General features: G+C 41.2%; 1 protein-coding gene across 1 annotated transcript; it reads left to right on the top strand.

Annotated features, from left to right (window-relative positions):
* Nucleotides 1–268: 268 nt before the first annotated feature.
* Nucleotides 269–19,043, top strand: LOC307257514 (NACHT, LRR and PYD domains-containing protein 3-like; the record flags this gene model as incomplete). Its single annotated transcript, XM_080036776.1, has 15 exons — nt 269–366; nt 649–748; nt 871–984; nt 2,005–2,124; nt 2,688–2,807; nt 2,995–3,053; nt 3,338–5,174; nt 5,618–5,791; nt 7,789–7,962; nt 13,223–13,396; nt 15,349–15,525; nt 17,421–17,594; nt 17,927–18,100; nt 18,502–18,675; nt 19,037–19,043. The coding sequence occupies exons 2-15, from the start codon at nt 705–707 to the stop codon at nt 19,041–19,043; spliced, it is 3,522 nt and encodes a 1,173-aa protein (XP_079892902.1). The 5' UTR covers nt 269–366; nt 649–704.
* Nucleotides 19,044–20,928: the final 1,885 nt, after the last annotated feature.

Here is a 20,928-nt window from a genome sequence, read left to right as displayed (position 1 = left end):
TCATCCTAGCCTGAGAAAAGGCAGAAAGAGTGTTTTTTTTAACCCTATATTAATCTTACTGTGACATCACAGTAAGATAAATATAGGGTTAAAAAAAAACCTTACTTTGTAAATATTACTGTGATTTCTCCTACTGTGACATCACAGTAATATTTACAAAGTAATTTTTTTTTTAACCCTATATTTATCTTACTGTGATGTCACAGTAAGATTAATATAGGGTTAAAAAAAAACTCTTTCTGCCTTTTCTCAGGCTAGGATGAACCAATTTAAAAAAAATTTGCACATTTATACTACATAGGATCTCAGAATTCAATACACCTTCATATTCAAACCGGTGAAGTAGGCCTTTAAGGCCGAGGCAGGGTAAGTGTTAATACAACATTAATATTATTTTACTGTCACAATCTCTGAGTCTTTTTCTCCTGTAAACTGTAGATGAAAGAAATGTTAAAATGAACTCAACAGTTTGATTCACCTGTGGACACAAAGTTCTTATTGACTGAATAATAATAAACCTGAGCCAAGAAAACAAGGTGTGTGTGTCTTGTGACTCCTCAACAAACCTGTTTCTCTTCTGTCTGTTCTGATTTCACAATCCGTGTTGAAACCTGTCTTTTAGTCGTGTTTTGTTTTGCTTCCCTGCAGACAGGCAGATTCCTGTGTTGGTATGATGCAAGTTTAGACTGACTGAAGTCCAGAGGATGAGTGTTAACATGGAGGAAGAGGAGGATGGAACAGAGACAAGGTGTGTGTGTGTGTGTGTGTGTGTGTGTGTGTGTGTGTGTGTGTGTGTGTGTGTGTGTGTGTGTATGTGTGTGAGAGATCATAAAGGAGTGTGTCTATCATACTGTGTGTGTGTGTCCCCAGTGTGACTGGTTTTCCTCTCAGACCTGAGAAGATGAATGATTCAGAGGAAAAGGCCAGATCAGAGTCTGCAGCCTCCAGCCGTCCAGACGTCAGTCATGAACCTTCAGGCTCAAAGTAAGATAATGATTCAGTTTAATGTTCTCTGAAAATCTACATCACAACACTGTTCTGTTATGGAGACAAGAAAGCACAGAGGCTCTCCAGGCACACTGGCACAGAGCCAGGGATAGTTAAAAAGCCTTTAACTGTCCATCAAGTTTAAAATGTACAAAAGCCGGCCGGTTTCAACACACACAAGGGTCTTCATAGAAGCAGAAGGAGCAGATGTGATTCATTATATAACTGACAGAGGCAGGGCCATGTCGGCCTATTGCATTGTATCATAGATGGATAGATAAAAATAATTCATAATGCAAAATTGATAGTAGTGGTATACTGTGAATAAAAGGCGTAGCCCTGAGGAAGACCCTAGTGTGGGTGGAAACCGGACGTTTAGAAATATCCTTGTCTCTGTGCTAGTGGGTCTGGAGCCTCAGTGATTAGTTTTTTAATTGACTTTCCAACTTCAAGAGCACCTTGCATTCAACTGGAGTCTGTTAATTAGTAACTGTGAGAACTTGGTGTTACACATTCTAGTTCAAGGTTCACCTTTATTATCATCATACAATTCATGATAACACAATGACAGGCAGTTTATAAGAACAATAAAATACACTGTCGATAAAAACTGCAATGTATGAAGAAATATGAGGAAACTAAATTATTGTTTCATGTACATGTATTCCATTACATATTTTATAAAAATGTTATATATGACATTTAGGTTTCTGATATTAAAGGATGACTATGCAATATTTTCATTAAATATAAAATCATAATCACACAATAACAATCCCTCTCAATGATCACTTCTTCCTCACTTGAATGTGTGGTGGTGTGTTTATCTGCTGTGTAAAGGTATAAATGTGTTTAAATATGGTGCAAGACATTCCATTGTTTATGTTAGTTGTCCTGCTAGAAGGTGAACCTCCTTACTCTGATCATACTCCAGAGGCATCGCTCCCTGTGATGCTGTGACACTGTAATCTAATCTAAGAACATGTTACAAACGTTAAACACCCTTTGTGTTTGCAGGGTTCAGTACCAGGGACAGAGATCAGAGTCTGGAGTCTCCAGCTGTCTGTCAATGAAGAGTGACCGGTCCAATGATCTTCCTCCAGACTTCAGTAATGAACCTGGACCCTCAGACACAGAGTAAGTGAACTGATATTAACTCGTTCAGCTGGTAACGTTTTGTTGTGTCCGGCCACCACATTATCACTAAACTACCTCCTACAAAAAATCATAACGAGGTGAAAACTTTTAACAAAGTAAAATGGCAGCTCACTCCTACCAAACATAGTTCTATACAAAATGGTGATTGATGTCTGTCTGTGTCCATGCCATGAGAATGGCAGCTGTGGGTCAGTCTGGCAATGTTGCAAACGGGTGTAGACGTTGTTGAAACATAATTTTGACTGCACACATTTAAATGTTAGTTTTCTACCACTTTCTGTTATTTTTAAACCTTTTTATTCAAGTTTGGAAACCTTTTTTTTTTGAGTGCGTATAAACAACACAATAGATGGTACACCAGTGGCATTGCTCCCTTGGATGATGTGACACTGTTATCTAATCTAAGAACGTGTTACAAACGTTAAACCTCCTAATTCTCCACAGCTGCAGTTTGTGTATTTAGAGCTTCCTGAACGGCTCTGTCCTCTTAGATTTCATCAAGGATTCATGTGATATAAATAAAAACATGTTTGTGTTTGCAGGGTTCAGTACCAGGGACAGAGATCAGAGTCTGGAGTCTCCAGCTGTCTGTCTATGAAGAGTGACCGGTCCAATGATCTTCCTCCAAACTTCAGCAATGAACCTGGACCCTCAGACACAGAGTAAGTGAACTGATTGTTCTAGGATAGTGGAAATAAATGGAACAACAATTTGACTTTCAGACTGAATCTTAAATTCCAACAGAAAAGCAAACACACTTCTACTGTTTTCTTTGACTATCTGTGGGCACATCTGGATATTTGTTTTAGCATCAACAAATCATTTATTGATAAAGAAATGTCTCCATAGGAAGATGACTCCCGAGTGTGGACAAAGATCCACAACCAGACCTGGACTGCAGACAGCCAGTCAGACCAGCACTGCACAAAGTAAGACTGAAGATCTGTCAGCTGATGTCATCATGTCTGACATAATATGGTTTGAATTCAACATGGAGGAGGCAGCCATTTTAGGCCTTATGTAGAGAGGCATAAGCACTGTCGTCTAGTCAAAGCATCCCTGTCTGTATCTAGTAGTAGACTCAACAATTTGGCCTAGTCCACATAATGGCACATAGTCAGAATTTCACATGGTAATGGTTGGAATTTAAAACCATTACTGTCACATAATCTTTGTTTTGTCTCTTCCTTAGTGAGCGGTGGTCTACAGAAGGTTTTAGATGAACATAAGATCAGTCTGAAGAGGAGATGTGAACGTGTGACTGAAGGAACTGATAAAGCAGGAAGTGGAACTCTCCTCAACAGGATCTACACTGAGCTCTACATCACAGAGGGACAGAGTGAAGAGGTTAATACCCAACATGAGGTCAGGCAGCTTGAGACCGCTTCCAAGAAGAAGACCCTCCATGACACTCCAATCAAGTGCCACGACATCTTTAAAGCCTTACCTGACCAACAGGGACCCATCAAACACATCAGAGTCGTCCTGACGAACGGCGTCGCTGGAATTGGAAAAACCTTCTCAGTGCAGAAGTTCACTCTGGACTGGGCAGAGGGCTCAGAAAACCAAGATGTCAGTCTGCTGATTCTGCTTTCGTTCAGAGAGCTGAACTTGGTCAAAGATGAGCAGTACAGTCTTCTCAATCTGCTCCAGGTTTTCCATCCAACATTACAGAAGGTCACAGCAGAGAAGCTCGCTGTCTGTAAAGTTTTGTTAATCTTTGATGGCCTGGATGAAAGCAGACTTTCACTGGATTTCCACAACAATGAGGTTGTGTCTGATGTCACACAGGAATCATCAGTCAACGTGCTGCTGACAAACCTCATCCAGGGGAATCTGCTTCCCTCGGCTCTCATCTGGATAACTTCCCGACCTGCAGCAGCCAATCAGATCCCTCCTACATGTGTTGACAGGGTGACAGAAGTACGAGGCTTCACTGACCCACAGAAGGAGGAGTACTTCAAGAAGAGAGTCAGTGATGAAAAGCTGTCCATCAAAATCATCTCACACATAAACACATCCAGGAGCCTCCACATCATGTGTCTAATCCCAGTCTTCTGCTGGATCACTGCTACAGTTCTGGAGCACATGTTGACTACAGGCCAGAGAGGAGAGCTGCCCAAGACCCTGACTGACATGTTCTCACACTTCATGTTGGTTCAGACAAAGAGGAAGAAGCAGAAGTATGAAGAGGGACATGAGCTGACAGAGGCCGACAGGGAAGTTCTCCTGAAGCTGGGGAGGCTGGCGTTTGAACAGCTGCAGAAAGGAAACATGATATTCTACCAAGAAGACCTGGAGCAGTGTGGTCTGGATGTCACAGAGGCCTCGGTGTACTCAGGAGTTTGTACCGAGATCTTCAAAAGAGAAAAGAGTGTGATCTTTGAGAAAACAGTCTACAGCTTTGTTCATCTGAGCATTCAGGAGTTTCTGGCTGCAGTCTACATGTTCCACTGTTTCACCACCAACAACACAGGGGTACTGAAGGGTTTCCTGGGAAAAGACTGGGACACAAATAATGAATCCCTGGATGTTTTCTTAAGGAAAGCAATGGAGAAATCCCTTGACAGTAAAAACAGCCACCTGGACCTGTTTGTCCGCTTCCTTCATGGCCTCTCTCTGGAGTCCAACCAGAGAATCTTAGGAGGCCTGCTGGGTCAAACAGAAAAGAGGCCAGAAACCATCCAGAGGCTATTCAGAGGCCTGCTCGGTAAAAAGCCAGAAACCATCCAGAGAGCCATTGACAACCTGAAGGAGATGAACAGTGAATATATCTCTCCTGACAGGAGCATCAACATCTTCCACTGTCTGACGGAGATGAACGACCAATCAGTTCATCTGGAGATCCAAGAGTTCCTGAAGTCAGAGAAAAGATCAGAGAAGAAACTCTCTGAGATCCACTGCTCTGCTCTGGCCTACATGCTGCAGATGTCAGAGGTTCTGGATGAGTTGGACCTGAAGAAGTACAACACATCAACAGAGGGACGACTGAGACTGATTCCAGCTGTGAGGAACTGCAGAAAGGCTGTGTAAGTCCAGATGTGATTAATATTATTAACCAGTGTATATTAGATCTATACAATCTTTTATTCATCTTATTCTTAAAATAGTGTTGCATTTGTTTATTACAGAAATTGTTTTTTTTGTCACAGATTTCCTTGAGCTGTTTCATAGTTTACCTTCTCACTAGAAAAACTGGAAACCTTAAATTTCCGATTCCTATTTTTAGAGTCGACTTGAGCTCAAGTAATTACATTTTCTCTCCCTTCATTTGCAAGAATAAAGCAAAGCAAAGATTAAATATCTGAAGGTGAGAGAGAGAGTGATGAGAATTATTGTTTCATGTCAAACACTGAGATAAGATGAGCTGAATGTGAAGAGCAGATGTTTCTCAAATCAGGAAATGTTTAAGTGTTCTGTCATCAGCTGTTTTCTTTCATAATAACATTTTGTAATAAATGTGTCATTACAGACTTTCTTACTGTGACCTCTCAGAGACTCACTGTGAAGTTGTGGCCTCAGCTCTGAAGTCCAACCCCTCCCATCTCAGAGAGCTGGACCTAAGTGGAAACAACCTGAAGGATTCAGGAGTGAAACTTCTCTGTGCTGGACTGGAGAGTCCAAACTGCAGACTGAAGACACTGAGGTCAGTTCACTGACTGGAGCTTATGTTTTGTGTTTATTCAGTTGCAAGGGGTTTTAAAGTTTTGGTTCATAGATGTTCAGGATTCGCCAGAGCACAAATCTAAAGAAATGTCAATTGGTTCAGAAGTATTATTTTTTTCAAAATGGGGTTTTCAAAAGGATGGCTTGAGCAGTCTGACTTAAAAATACTGTATCAAGTGTTTAGTGTTTGACAGTGTTTCCTTATTGAGGTGCAGTGGAGAAGTTGTGACTGAAAGAGAGAATTTACAGTGGCAAATACATGTCATCTATCTATAGTCTATTATCATAAAGAACTGGTGCTAATTATTAAATAAACGCAAATTTTATTTATCTAATTTATGTGCACGTAGTAGGCCTAGTGCAGGGCTATTCAATTAGTTTTGAATGGGGGCCGGTTGGTGGAAATGATCCAAAATGAGGGTCCAGAAAAAAATGCCTAAAATTGATGAGCGTCACATCAATAGCTACATATATTGTAAAACACTACAACGACATAGGAGTGCATATATTGTCTTTATTTTATCAAATAGAGTTCAACAGCTTATCAAAAAAAATCCCTATTTGATGAACATAGGCTGCCTGATGTTTAAGTGTTTAACAATCTTATCAGTTCAGGAAAACACAATAGGTTAACTCTTCAACAGCTTATCAAAATACATAGTTATTGGTTTACTCAAGAGTGCAACAGTTTATCAAAATACATAGAAATAAATGTACTCTCAGTGCAACCAGGGGCGGATCCACGGGTGGGCCTGGTTGGTACAGGCCCTCCCAGATTGACAGTGGGCCCACCCTATCAGATTCATGAAAAAAAAAAAAAAGTTTAATGGTCTTTTCTCATACAATAGGCTATATGTTTTTTTCTTAAACATTTATAATTTAAAATATTTACAGTAGCTACCAAAAAATAATAATATTCAGAAACCCCTCTCGTAGCCTACTCATTAGTTCTGTCTGTCCAGTGACGTCTTTACGCAACATCATGGTCGACGCAGACAGCGGATGGCGGTTTCGTGCACCATCAGATAGCACCCTCAATTAGCAATGGCTAAGCAGCTCTCTTTGAGTCACTTTTAAAAAAAAAACGCGTCTACAAAATGATGATGAAGTACCGTTGGACCAGGTTGTACCTATGGAGACTCCGCAGCAGCAGGAGTGCCCGGAGAATGCAGACAAAATGGCCACAACCAGTTAATGTTTAACACAAACATCAGCAACAGTTTTTAAAGAATTGGTGTTGTAAAAAGAATAAGCTAAAAAAAAAAAAACATTGGTGTGACCAGTGTTTTTTTAAGGGCTGTTAAAGCTCTTAACATGTCTCATTCGCAGTTATTGTATGTTCAGAAATTAAAAAATTACAAATGTTCCAACTAAAATGATATTTGATTAATGGCCTCCACTTCCAGTACTTTCATCTATAACACTGTCCATGATGCGTTTATACATTGTAAATAAAGAGCAAATATAACAATTATTTGAACACCACTAATAATTTTTTTTTGTATAAGGGCCAGTAACGATTGACTTCGGGCAAGTAGAATTCAGACCCACTTGAAAAAAAACCTTAGCATTGAGCCCTGCAGCCATTTTATCAGACTTTAGTTATATTATATTAGTTTGAGCTGAACTTATGAATAATTTCTTACAGTGTAGCTGTGTGAGATAGGGACACTTCACACTCAGTATGGAAGGAAAAATGATTTCTGCCATCAATAACTCTTTTAATCATGTTGTTTTGAGACTGTAACAAATGTGTACCTCTGCTTTAAACATTTTCCTATGAGCTAAAAAACACAGCAAGAAGGTAACATAAGAAATAAGACTATTTAATAAGCAAGGCCAGTTGCTCTTTGACAAGGATGTCCAAACTGTTTTCACTGAGGGCCAAATACTGAAAAATATAATTCAGAACACACACACACACACACACACACACACACATTGTCTCGTATCTTAAATCGTTTATTCTTTATTCAGATTGTGGAGATGCAGTTTGCCAGAGATTAGCTGTGCTTCTCTGGTCTCAACTCTGAAGTCCAACCCCTCCCATCTCAGAGAGCTGGATCTTGGTGATAATAGGCTGCAGGATTCAGGAGTGAAGCTGCTGTGTGGTTTTCTGGAGAGTCCACTCTGTAGACTGGAGACTCTGAGGTCAGTGCACGGACTGTGTTATTATTGTAGATTTTATAAATTAACAATTTAACTTAATTTATGTACAAACTAGGGCTGTCAAGCCATTAAAATTAGGGATGCACCGATCCACTATTTTTAGTTTCGATCCGATTCCGATATCTGGGTTTTGGATATCGGCCGATACCGATACTGTCCGATACGATATCATAATTGTTATACATTTTTTTGTTGGTGGTGATGTTATGTGTAAGGCTAGGAAGGCTTAAGCTATTCTAATTTAAAATAGCAACAAATATACACAAATGCATATAGGTTTATCTTAAAGGCAGAATTATAGTCACAAAAAATAATCCTTCTCAATAATCACTTCATAGCCTACAGTTTGTTTCTGTCTGTCTGTCTGTCTGTCTGTCTGTCTGTCTGTCTGTCTGTCTGTCTGTCTGTCTGTCTGTCCCCTTTTACACAGCCAGTGAAAGCCGGGAATATGCCGGCCTTTCGGCCCTTCGCCCTGCTGTATAAATGCTACCGTTGCGGAACGGGGGACGAGTTGTTCCAAGAATTTTACTACCTCGGGGGGTAGTAAGATTGCCGACACAATCTGTTCCGCCTCTCTGTATAAATGCTCCAGCTTGTTGTTGCGGAACAGGGGGGCGTTTGACGTTCCATAGCCTACGTTCTAAACATGCGACCATGGTAGCAGTTGAAGGAAGTGTGTTTAACATTAACCACGGTGGCCTGATTTCCTGTTAAAAATCACCAAATAAAAGGATAATAATGATGATAATAATAATAATGGATTGGATTTATATTGCGCTTTTCAAGGCACTCAAAGCGCTTTACAGGGTTCCAGGTTCCATTCATTCACACACAGTCATACCGGTGGTGGTAAACTACGATAGTAGCCACAGCTGCCCTGGGGCAGACTGACGGAAGCGAGGCTGCCATTCAGCGCCTACGGCCCCTGCGACCACCACCTCAAACATACAGCAGTCATACACATTCACACCAGGCAAGGTGGGTGAAGTGTCTTGCCCAAGGACACAACAACCATGACACAGGTGGCCGGGCGGGGATTGAACCGCCCTTGGATCGTTGGCCAACCCGCTCTACCACCTGAGCCACAGTCGCCACATAATCTAGCTTGTCATAATGTCCGCTGCTCAATCCAAACCCCCACGCTTAAATTTCCAGAGTTTACGAGTGTATTTCTGCCCGGGGAAGGTTGTACAATGAAGTGGGAAAGCTATTTAGTCTAGATGGAAGAATAGGTCCATGAGCATAGGGTGGCTTTTTTTTTGCAACCTGTTTTTTTCTAATCCTTGAAGTGTCTATTTTAAGATTCTGCCAGGTAACAGGCTGAACTAATGGGTATTGTGGTTAATTTTTAACAGTTTATTACAAATTTACCAATTTCGAAATTGAAAACAGCAAAATAGAAGAAAGCATAACTTTTGAAGAAAAAAAACATACAGATGCAAATTAACACATTTTTCCATATAATTCTGACTCAAGGAATTCATTAAACTAGTTATTTTTAACATTCAAATACAATTTCACTTTTTTTCTGGACAAAAATGGCAAAAAAAACTGCAGAAAAATTTATATTACACCTATTTTTTCTTTTTTTAATTAAATAAACTAATAAATGTAGTAAAAATGAAACTGTGTTGCAGTATCTAACTATTTAACTAACTAACTAACCTAGAATTTTGATAAGAACTACATATTCCTACTCCCTGCAGTCCAGGGAATAGATATATGTAGTTCCAATTTAGAGTCTTGGGCCTGCCATATAGTCCATCAGATAGGTGCAATATATGAAGGAATTGTGCTTTTGATGATACAAACATGAGCTTTGGCACACTGTTAGAGCATGCCCTAAGGAAGATTTTTGGCTATAGGGCTATTCTTCCATCTAGACTAATTGCTAGGCTATGCTAAACTATGCTAGGCTGCGACCGGATCGCCACCGCTATTATTATCCATCCATAAGTCTGAGCGTATATCCACACTTTATTTCTGTCTACAGTAACGTGACTTAACACACTGTGTGTATGTCTGAATGGCAGAGCGCTGCACTCATTAAGAGACTCGCTCACAGCCAGCTTGGCACACAAACACACACAAAGGTGAAGCAGTGAGCGGAGTGATTTTGTCAGTTTGGTTAACAGTCACAGTGATGTTGGACTCAGCGTAGGGCTGGGCGTTATGGACCAAATCTTATATCACGATATAGGTAATTTTATATCACGATATGGATATATATCACGGTATAGTATTTTTCCTGTAAATTCAATGGATTATTAGCCTGGAAATCCAGACCCTGGTATCTTGAACGATAGAGGGTCTGGCCACGATCAATAGTGATTTCCAACTCAAGGGGCGGCTCCTACTCGTGCATTTCAAATGCCACTGCACGCAGCACTACAACCAATCAGAGCGATGCACAAGGCGCGATGCACAGCTGTTCGTTTAGCGAACAGCTGTTAAACTGTTCAATTAAACATTTGCCGTTGTCGGTCGGCAAAACAGAACATTCCACTTACTTGCTAATGAAATATTTGAGTGACGTCTTCCAATTCGTTAAGGGTCGAGGCCAAAGCAGTCTCAAACTCACACAACATATCCGCAGCCATCTTTGATGTTTACTATCACGGCTTCGACGTCGCATGCACGTCACTGTCGTCATCCGGTTACGTCCTCCCCAGAGTACCATATAAAGGGCTCTGGCGCGCCCATATTAGATAGAACCAATTGAAACCAATAACCAGATTTCTGGTTTTCTTGATAAGCTTCAACGGAGCGTGTCCAGACCAACACGCGCAGCAAATTTAATTTGCCAGCGCCTAGTGGCAGGTCTGGGAATGCCAGGCTAATGGATTATAATAACCTTCATGAACTTTAATCACATTAGATTATTTTCATCTTTTGCTTGGAACTTAAATTTCCATACACAAGAAAAACTGGTGCAAAATACTACACCCGTCTGGCTTTAGTCAGTCAGTGCAAAATAAAAATGGCAGCATCAACCAAATAGCCTACATTTTCCAATTGATAGTAGCCTATATCAAAATGATGAAAGACTTGAATTTTCCTGCAGTATTTGCTCATCTTCATTTAAAAAAGCTGTCAAAATTAACTAATGAGCAAATGTCTGGTAATACTTTAACTCCAGCTTCAACACAAATAATATTTTCAAGTTTGACATGTTTTAAAGTTACATAAAACCAGCCTTGCTGGCTGTCTCCAACAATAACAGCACGAGAGTGAAGCCCCGAGTAGGCTAAAGATGTCATTATTAGCCAGCTAGCTCACGAGAGCTAACCCATGTAGTTTGCGGCTTAAAACAAGCCAACTCTGCGTCACGGCAACAGCACGCTGAAGCAGCAAGCAAGTTTCCTTTGCCCGATGACATTTTTGACCCTTAATACCAGCTGCTCTGCCACCGTGACACGGAGTTGGTTTGTTAACTTTAGTGACGGCGCACCGAAGCTAGACCATGAGCTAGACAGCTAGAGCAACAGATGAGGCTTCTTCTGTTGCGGGTAGAGAAGCTGTATTGCAGCCCAGAACTGCAGAGCCCCCGTGTGGCGCGGCGGTGTAACTGCAGTGTAACTGTAGGGACTCAGAGGGACAGCTGCCTCCCGCTCCATATATGCTCCCGCCACATGAACTTTTTTTCTCTGCGGTATAAACGGTATGGCCAAATCTCTCCCGGTAGACACTTTCATATCGTCCACGATAAGATACTGTCATATCGCCCAGCCCTAACTCAGCGTGTAGCGAGATCAACCGGCACATCACGGGGACAGTAAAATACGGCCCTCTTTTTTTCTTTTTTTTTAACCTTTATTTATACAGATAAATCCCATTGAGACCGAAGACTCTTTTACAAGGGAGACCTGTTTTCCTTTCCCACGTTACCATTCACACACACATTCATACACCGATAGCAGGCTAACTATCGACATTCACACGAGGCAAGGTGGGTGAAGTGTCTTGCCCAAGGACACAACAACCATGACACAGGTGGCAGGGCGGGGATCGAACCTCTAACCCTTTGATCATCAGCCGACCCACTCTACCAACTGAGCCACAGCCGCCCCTCTTACTGCAAGCTCCAGCACTTCTGCTCTCAATTCACCGGCCAGTGTTGTTCTTGGAAAGGTCAAGGTCAAGGTCACTTTTATTTATATAGCACCTTATAAGAACCTAAATTCACCAAAGTGCTTTACATAAAATAATGGACCTGTATGAGTTCCGCCAAGTACACGGGGGCCATACCATTTAAAACTTTAAAAACAAACATCAGCTGACCGGCGTGGCACTAAATGTTTACGTCACACCTGACGCTGCTTACAAGCTGCTTTCATTCCGGAACGCTGTGTAAAATGGCACACTGATGCGCCGGCTTTGCTTGGTTCTGTGTAAATAACACAGAAGCAAGCAAGGCCGGCATATTGGCGTGATGTTGTTCCGTCAATATGCCGCACTCTCTGTGTAAAAGGGGCTACTGTCTGTCTCTGTCTCTGTCTCCTTCTGTCTCCTCCCCTTAGCCAGGTTTCTACATGAAATAAAACAGGCTAAATGATGTCGGTCTATCTCACACTGCAGATTAATTTTTATTTATTTATTTAACCTTTATTTAACCAGGCAAAATTGCTTGAGGTCAAATGACCTCTTTTCCGAGCAAGGCCTGTCAGGGATTATAGTCGAGTAGCGGTTCCCCTCACTAGACTCACCTCCCCGGCCGTCCCCTTCTCTTGGAACCCCGAGGCTGAAGCAGCGTTCGTCGAGCTGAAGAAGCGGTTAATCAAAATTAACGCGTTAATTTGACAGCCCTACCACAAACATAACTTACATCCATAAAGTTATTCATTTTCTTTGTTCATATTTTCATTTCTCTTGTACAAAGTTTAGTCTGCAGTCACAAAAGAAAGTAAATCAATGTTCATAATTTTTGGTAAATTGCCACATTTAAATACTGAAGATCCTCCCAACTAATATTTTAGTTTACATTGAAAACGTGTACTAGTTGAGTGAGAAATATTACTTATTTTCCATTAATTTCAGTTTGTTTTAGCAAATAATGTCTGATCATTGATTTTGATCCTTCAGAACACACACACACACTCCCACTCCCAAACACACACACACACACACACACACACACACACACATTGTCTCTTATCTTAAATAATTAACGCACTAATAATAATCTACGCACGGTTGATACATGAGGGACACTGTCTTTAAACCTACATCATTCTTTATTCAGATTGAGTTACAGCAGTTTGTCAGAGATCAGCTGTGCTTCTCTGGCCTCAACTCTGAAGTCCAACCCCTCCCATCTCAGAGAGCTGGATCTGAGTGGAAACAAGCTGCAGGATTCAGGAGTGAAGCTTCTGTGTGGTTTTCTGGAGAGTCCACACTGTAGACTGGAGACTCTGAGGTCAGTTCACTGACTCTGTTACTATTCTAGATCTTATAAATGAACAATTTAACCTTATTTATGTACAAACATACCTTAACATCTCTAAAGACTTTTTCATATACAAAAAATATGAACAAAGAAAATATATAACTTTTAAGTTATATATTTTCTTTGTTCATATTTTCATTTCTCTTGTAAAAAGTTTAGTCTCCAGTCTAAAAATTTGGTAAAATGTATGTTCATAATTTTTGGTAAATTTTCACAATTTAATGCTGAAGATCTTCCCAACTAATATTTTAGTGACATTGAAAACGTTTACTAGTTGTAGGAGAAATATTCATTTGTTTTCCATACATTTCAGTTTGTTTTAACAAATAATGTCTGATCATTGATTTTGATCCTTCAGAATGCACGCTCACGCACGCATGCACACACACACACACACACACACACACACACACACACACACACACACACACACACACACTGGCCCTCATTTATCAAACTTGCATGGGAACTGGTGCAGATTCTGGCGCAAATACCTCCCTACGCCAGGTATCGCGTGGGATTCATCAAACAGTCGTATCTCGCCAATCTCAGCGTACGCCAGGCCATTATTGATAAATGCAGCGGCTGAAAACAATCGTATCACGCCCCTATATTTTCTCAGTTTAGAGGCCTCGCCCAGAGGTTCTACGACATGGATATGCGCATTACGGCACAGAAGAGGAACTTCTCAGAAGTAGAAATTGACAGAATAACAGCGAAAGTAGAAAAAAAAATAGTTTCATTTTGGAGCATTACAAGCGGCATCAAAGAACGACAGAAGGCAGCAGTTAGGAAGGAAGTAACTGCTGCGGTCAATAGCGTTGGTGTTGACAACAAACGATCTCCAGCTGAGGATTTTGCATTTGAGGTTTACATCAGTATCGCTCAAATGCTATAAAACAGCATGTACAATTATATGACGCCATTTCTTAACATAGATGAAGAAAAAGTGGTCTGACTAAAAAATCGCCACTAAAAAAAGCGTGTTGCTGTTCTGAAATGCAACCAACTGGAGGTGCGGGCATAATATAAGTGGTAGAGGAGAAAAAGACGCACCAGCTGTCCGATAATGGTCCCCATAAAAGAAATACACGTATGCAGATATTTGAATGATTAGAATGTATTGGTCCTTTTAGATAGCACTACTCAAAAGGGTTTTAGAAACTAAAAATAATACATTTTGCGTTTTACTGTATGACAGCATGCGCTTGGCACGAGTGGTCGGGCCGTCAGCTGCACAAGCCGACCCGGCAACGATCAGCTGTGAGAGCTCCCACTGTCCTGCTGAGCTGCTTCACCAGCAGATCGGAAAAACGTGCCGGTTAACGGTGGAAATAAATTGATCGCGAACTAACATCTAAAAATTGCGTCAAATAAATAAAATGTTAAGCTGAATGTTGTCCCGTGTATTTTTTATCATAAAGAGCAGTGTAGGCCTACTACATATTTAATACTTAGGCTAACATTTTGAATGAATGCAGCCCCCGTGCCTCAGTGTCCCCCCAGCTGCTCCAAGACGGAGACAACTGCCCTTACGCAGTCCCATGCAGCGCTCCTAAGTGGCCGGTGTGCGCACTATTGAATCAGCTCTCCTACTCAGTTGCACACCATAAGCTGCACATTTTTAAGTGATTAATATCTTTATTTCGGTCTGAGCAAACACTGCATTTGTATTATCTTCTAATAATTGTCCAGCAAAGTCATCGGCTACCCGGCACAGCCTGCACTGCGAGTCCATGCTGTTTACAAACTTGCGTACACGAGCTGAGAGCTGGCGTGGGATTTGAGCGTATCCTACTCTCACGTCCATATTGATAAATGCCGAAGTTTGCGTGGAAATGTGCGTACACTCACTTTTCTGGTCTACGCACGGTTGATAAATGAGGGACACTGTCTTTAAACCTACATCATTCTTTATTCAGATTGAGTTCCTGCAGTTTGTCAGAGATCAGCTGTGCTTCTCTGGCCTCAACTCTGAAGTCCAACCCCTCCCATCTCAGAGAGCTGAATCTGGAGGGAAACAACAAGCTGCAGGATTCAGGAGTGAAGCTGCTGTGTGGTTTTCTGGAGAGTCCACACTGTAGACTGGAGACTCTGAGGTCAGTTCACTGACTCTGTTACTATTGTAGATCTTATGAATTAACTATTTAACCTAATTTATGTACAAACATAACTTACGTGCATAAAATAAAACATTTTCTTTGTTCATATTTTCATTTCTCTACAAAGTTTATTCTGCAGCCACAAAAGAAAGCAAATGTTTGTATATCATTTTTGGTCAATTGTCACATTTTAATACTGAAGATCCTCCCAACTAATACTTTAGTTTACATTGAAAACGTTTACTAGTTGAAGGAGAAATATTTATTTGTGTTCCATTAATAATAATTTATTTTAGCAAATAATGTCTGATCATTCATAACACACTCACTCACTCACTCACTCACTCACTCACTCACTCACTCACTCACTCACTCACTCACTCACTCACTCACTCACTCACTGGCCCAAACCCAAATGACTCCCTAGGCACTCCCACTCCGTGGGCGAGTGTCACTCGCTGTGGAATCACCCTCGCGGCTGTGGAGTGCCACTCGATCATTAAGGGCGAGGGTATAACAATGGTGCGGCTTTGGCAAGCCCTCGCCTTTGTCAGACGGAAACAGGAAGAAACCTAGAGACACTAGTTTGTTCAGTCTTTATTTCTCACCGTAAAATAAAATTCCACCGCATTTAGCCTATATTTTAAACAGCAATATTTAAATTTGGTAACGATAAGAACCTTGTATTTTTTTAGGCCTGTTTTGCTCGTCACTTTACCTTCAAGTCTCAGTTATTTTATGCTAACCTGTACACAGAACATTTCAGAAAGGATGTTGATGATAATCGTATACAAAGCATTGGCCTACATTCATATAGCTTAAATTAATATATGCATGTGAGAATTAAATGTAGTATTGAATAAAAACAAACTCACTCCCATGCTTATTTGGCTTTATAAATTATTTTTTGTTAAACATTTTCTAACTGCATATTCTAAATTTTACCAGCTCAGTCTGTAGTGGAAAAACGGGTGTTTGATCCGCTGTTTAATTATCCTTTTAGTTTACATGCACAGCAGCATACAAAACCAGGGAAAAGAACAATAGTCTGCTAAAGCATGTATTCCACTTGTCATCATGATATGCTAGTCTGCCATTAGGACCCGCGAATCGCGGCAGTTAATTAGCGTGCATAAATTATAATGCACTGCAAGGGTGGTCATAAATAAGAAAAGTCATGCATAGACGCTCCAGCTGACTGATGTCACCACCGCTATTACTACCCCTCATCGGCTTTAACAGTAACACAAATCTTACTAACAATTTAAGAAAATAATAATCACTGTCCCTTATTAACTTGTGGGCATTTTCTTCATCTGCTTCGTTTTATCTTTTATCCACGGTCCTGAAAATACACTAAAGGTACACAAGTGGCATAGTCAATTGATTCAACAAGTGTAAAACAACATGTAGGGCTATGCATAAAAATAATCAATCAAATGTCTCTTTGAGGTAAGAGAACGTTTCATTTATAATTCGGGAAACAAACTCCCTGGAACTCTCATTTGTAGGTTTGGCGCTTCCATTCCGGACATATTTGATCAGCGGACACCTGTGTCAAACGTAGGGCTGAGCCTCCATCGATGCAGACTCGGTGATTGAGGGCTTTATAACCCACTTCCACTCGAGGCTCGGTGGTTTGGGACGACACTCAATATGGCGGGCCCTCCCCGCAAACGCGCAAACGGAGGGATAGTGGATAGGGTTAGGGTGTAGGGGGTGGATTGAGATTGGGCCTCTCACTCACTCACTCACTCACTCACTCAGTCACTCACTCACTCACTCACTCACTCACTCACTCACTCACTCACTCACTCACTCACTCACTCACTCACTCACACACACACACAACCACGCAGTCTCTAACCTTTCATAATTTATTCTTTATTCAGATTGTGGCATTGCTCGTTGTCAGAGATCAGCTGTGCTTCTCTGGCCTCATCTCTGAAGTCCAACCCCTCCCATCTCAGACAGCTGGATCTGAGTAACAACAAGCTGCAGGATTCAGGAGTGAAGCTGCTGTGTGGTTTTCTGGAGAGTCCACACTGTAAACTGGAGACTCTGAGGTCAGTTCACTAACTCTGTTACTATTGTAGATCATATAATTAACAATTAAATCTAATGGATGTACAAACATAACTTACATACATTACGTTTATACATTTTCTTTATTCATATTTTCATTTCTCTTGTACAAAGTTAAGTCTGCAGTCACAAAATAAATTAAATGTGTGTTTATAATTTTTGGTAAATTGTCACATTTTAATACTAAAGATCTATTTTAGGAACAAATGTCTGATCATTGATATTGAACCTTTAGAACACACACACACATACATATACAAACACATACAAGCAGATACTGTCTCTAAACTTAAATAATTAATGTTTTATTCAGATTGTGGGACTGCGGTTTGTCAGACATCAGCTGTGCTTCTCTGGCCTCAACTCTGAAGTCCAACCCCTCCCATCTCAGAGAGCTGGAGCTGACTAACAACAACCTGCAGGATTCAGGAGTGAAGCTGCTGTGTGGTTTTCTGGAGAGTCCACACTGTAGACTGGAGACTCTGGGGTCAGTTCACTGACTGTTACTATTGTAGATATTATAAATTATCAATTAAACCTAATTCATGTACAACCTAATTTATGTACAAACACAAGTTATTTCTCTTGTACAAAGTTTAGTCTGCAGTCACAAAAGAAAGTAAATGTTTTTCATTCAGTTCATAATTATTTTCTTAATTTTTGTTAAATGTTCACGTTTTAATTCTGAAGATCCTCCCAGCTAATATTTTAGTTTACATTGAATACGTTTATTAGTTGTAGGAGAATTTTTTCCCCCCATTCATTTCACCCTGTTTTAGCAACAAATGTCTGATCATTGATTTTGATCCTTCGGAATACACACACACACACACACACACACTCACGCACACACTGTCTCTAAACTTGCATCTTTTATTCTTTATTCAGATTGTGGCTGTGCAGTTTGTCAGAGATCAGCTGTGCTTCTCTGGCCTCAGCTCTGAAGTCCAACCCCTCCCATCTCAGAGTGCTGAATCTGGGAGAAAACATCTTGCAGGATTCAGCAGTGAAGCCTCTGTCTGATCTTAAGAAGAGTCCACACTACAGACTGGAGGATCTGATGTGAGTAGAGGGTTGGAATCAGTCCATGATGTTTTCAGGAGAATGTCACTAAACATAGTTAGTATTAAAGCGAAGATCCATTTCCTGGTAATGGTCCTGGTTCCTGGTCAGTAGCTGCTTCCCTCAGAGAGAGAGAGAGAGAGAGAGAGAGAGAGAGAGAGAGAGAGAGAGAGAGAGAGAGATAGAGAGATCCTTCTGTCATTTGTTCTGTTTTTATATTGACGTATTTGTAATCTTTCCAAAGTGGATCAAATGTACAAATGTCAGTGAGACACTGCTGCTCTTTATACTGGATGTGCTGATGGAGGGAGTCTCTGTAAACTCTGGTTCATGACTTCTGTTGTCTGTCTTCTCTCAACAGCTGGTGATCTGTGTGTGTGTGTGTGTGTGTGTGTGTGTGTGTGTGTGTGTGTGTGTCCTGATGGTCCAGAGGTTGAAGCAGCAGCTTGTGTGTGAACTGTGAGACACAGAGTCCACCATCCTCCCTGTGTGTTCCTCTGGATGTGACCTCACCACTTCAAAGTACTTGCGACATGCTCAAAGAGAACAAAGAACTTGTCTACCTCCTCCTCGGAGAAAACCGGAATAAGATCAAGGTGTTCGGTAATAAGATCAATGTGTTCGGTAACATCTAACTCAGCTTGCTGTATAACTGCTGCGTGCTGTGGCACAGCCGCGCTCATCTCCAGCTCATCCAAACGCACCGTCTCCACCTCAAAACGGCGAGTCATCTCTTTAATTTTTAATTCAAGCTCTTTCTCCTTTAGCCGCAGCATATTCTCCCCCTCCAACTTCCTCATCTCTAACTCGACTTCTAACCTACGCATTTCTAGCGCTATCTCGCTCAACCTCACCTGCTTGTTCAAGCCCGCCCCTTTAGACATAGGAGAGGCAGCCGCGCCCCGCTCCACCAACACTCCCTGCTGAAACATAGCAAAACACACAGCTGATCCTTAATCAGCTTCTTTTCCGTCTTACTCACGAAGCGAAACAGAACAAACAGCAAAACTCTACAACGCCAGCAACGCAGGAGCAACCCCAGCACTCCCGCCCACCAAAAATAAATCCACGGCGCAGAGCATCAAATCAACAACTGCCCGTGCTCTAAACAAAATTCGGATGATTCCGGATCCCGGACCAGCGCCCATATGTTACGGCCGGCCATACCAGGCTCGTTTAGCCGGCCAGTAAACATGAAAATAAACCAAATGAAACCATGAATCCAAGTAATAAGGTGATTTATTACAAAATAATCCCACAACACAACTCAAACAGGAGGCTGCAAATAAAAAGGAAAACGGGAGGAAGAACTGGGGCAGCACAGTTGGCTGCAATATTGCCCAGGTCTTCCTCCAGCTAATCTATAACCCCGGCCCCTCTAAACTACGAATAAACAAACAGAACACAACCTAGCAGCCCCCCCATTAACTAAACAACCAAAACTAAGGAAACCAGCAGCAGGTCAGCAGCACACCGTCCTCCAGTCAGTCTGTCTCTGACATAGTAGCAGTGTATGTGGACTGTCCTGCTGGCTCTCTGTCCTTCTACAGAGTCTCCTCTGACTCACTGATCCACCTCCACACCTTCAACACCACATTCACTGAACCTCTGTACCCTGGGTTTAGGCTCAGGCCTGAGGTTAGGGCTGGGGTTAAGGTGCGTGGGTCTAGGTCTGGTTCCTCAGTGTCTCTGCGTCGTCTGTAGGAGGGAGAGTCTCTACAGGATCACAGTTACAGAAATCTTTCAAGTTTTTGTAACAATTGAATCAGTTCATTGATTGAAAATATTCAACTCTAAGAGCCATATATCAAGAAACATTGTTGTAGAGTTTGAAGAATGGGGAAATATTCTTTTACAAACAGTATGCAGCTTTCATGTTCAGTTTGGCAGTAACATGGTAATTAAAGAAGCTACGAGGAACTATGAAGCTGTTGATTCTAGTGGCACAGGTTGATTGATTGAAAAGATTCCTCTGTAAATTAAGAATCATAATTGTAAAGTTTAAATAATGTGGAAATACTGTTTTACATACTCTATGTTGTTTATTAGATTGAGTATTTGTGAGTATTTGTCGTCCACTGGGTTTTTACTTTTATATATTTCTGAAACAGTCAAATTTTCCCTTAGATGATCATAAATTACATGTAACAGCAAACGAGACCATCAGTGCAAAGAATGCTATTTTTATATAGTTTTTCTCAATGCCTTTGTCATGGGTATACGCTCACCCAGGAACAACACCTGGCGCAGTAA

This window comes from Ammodytes marinus, assembly GCF_949987685.1.
Source record: "Ammodytes marinus genome assembly, chromosome: 2".
NCBI lineage: Eukaryota > Metazoa > Chordata > Actinopteri > Uranoscopiformes > Ammodytidae > Ammodytes > Ammodytes marinus.
Note: the sequence above shows the minus strand (reverse complement) of the source record. Positions and strands in the feature narration are given on the sequence as shown.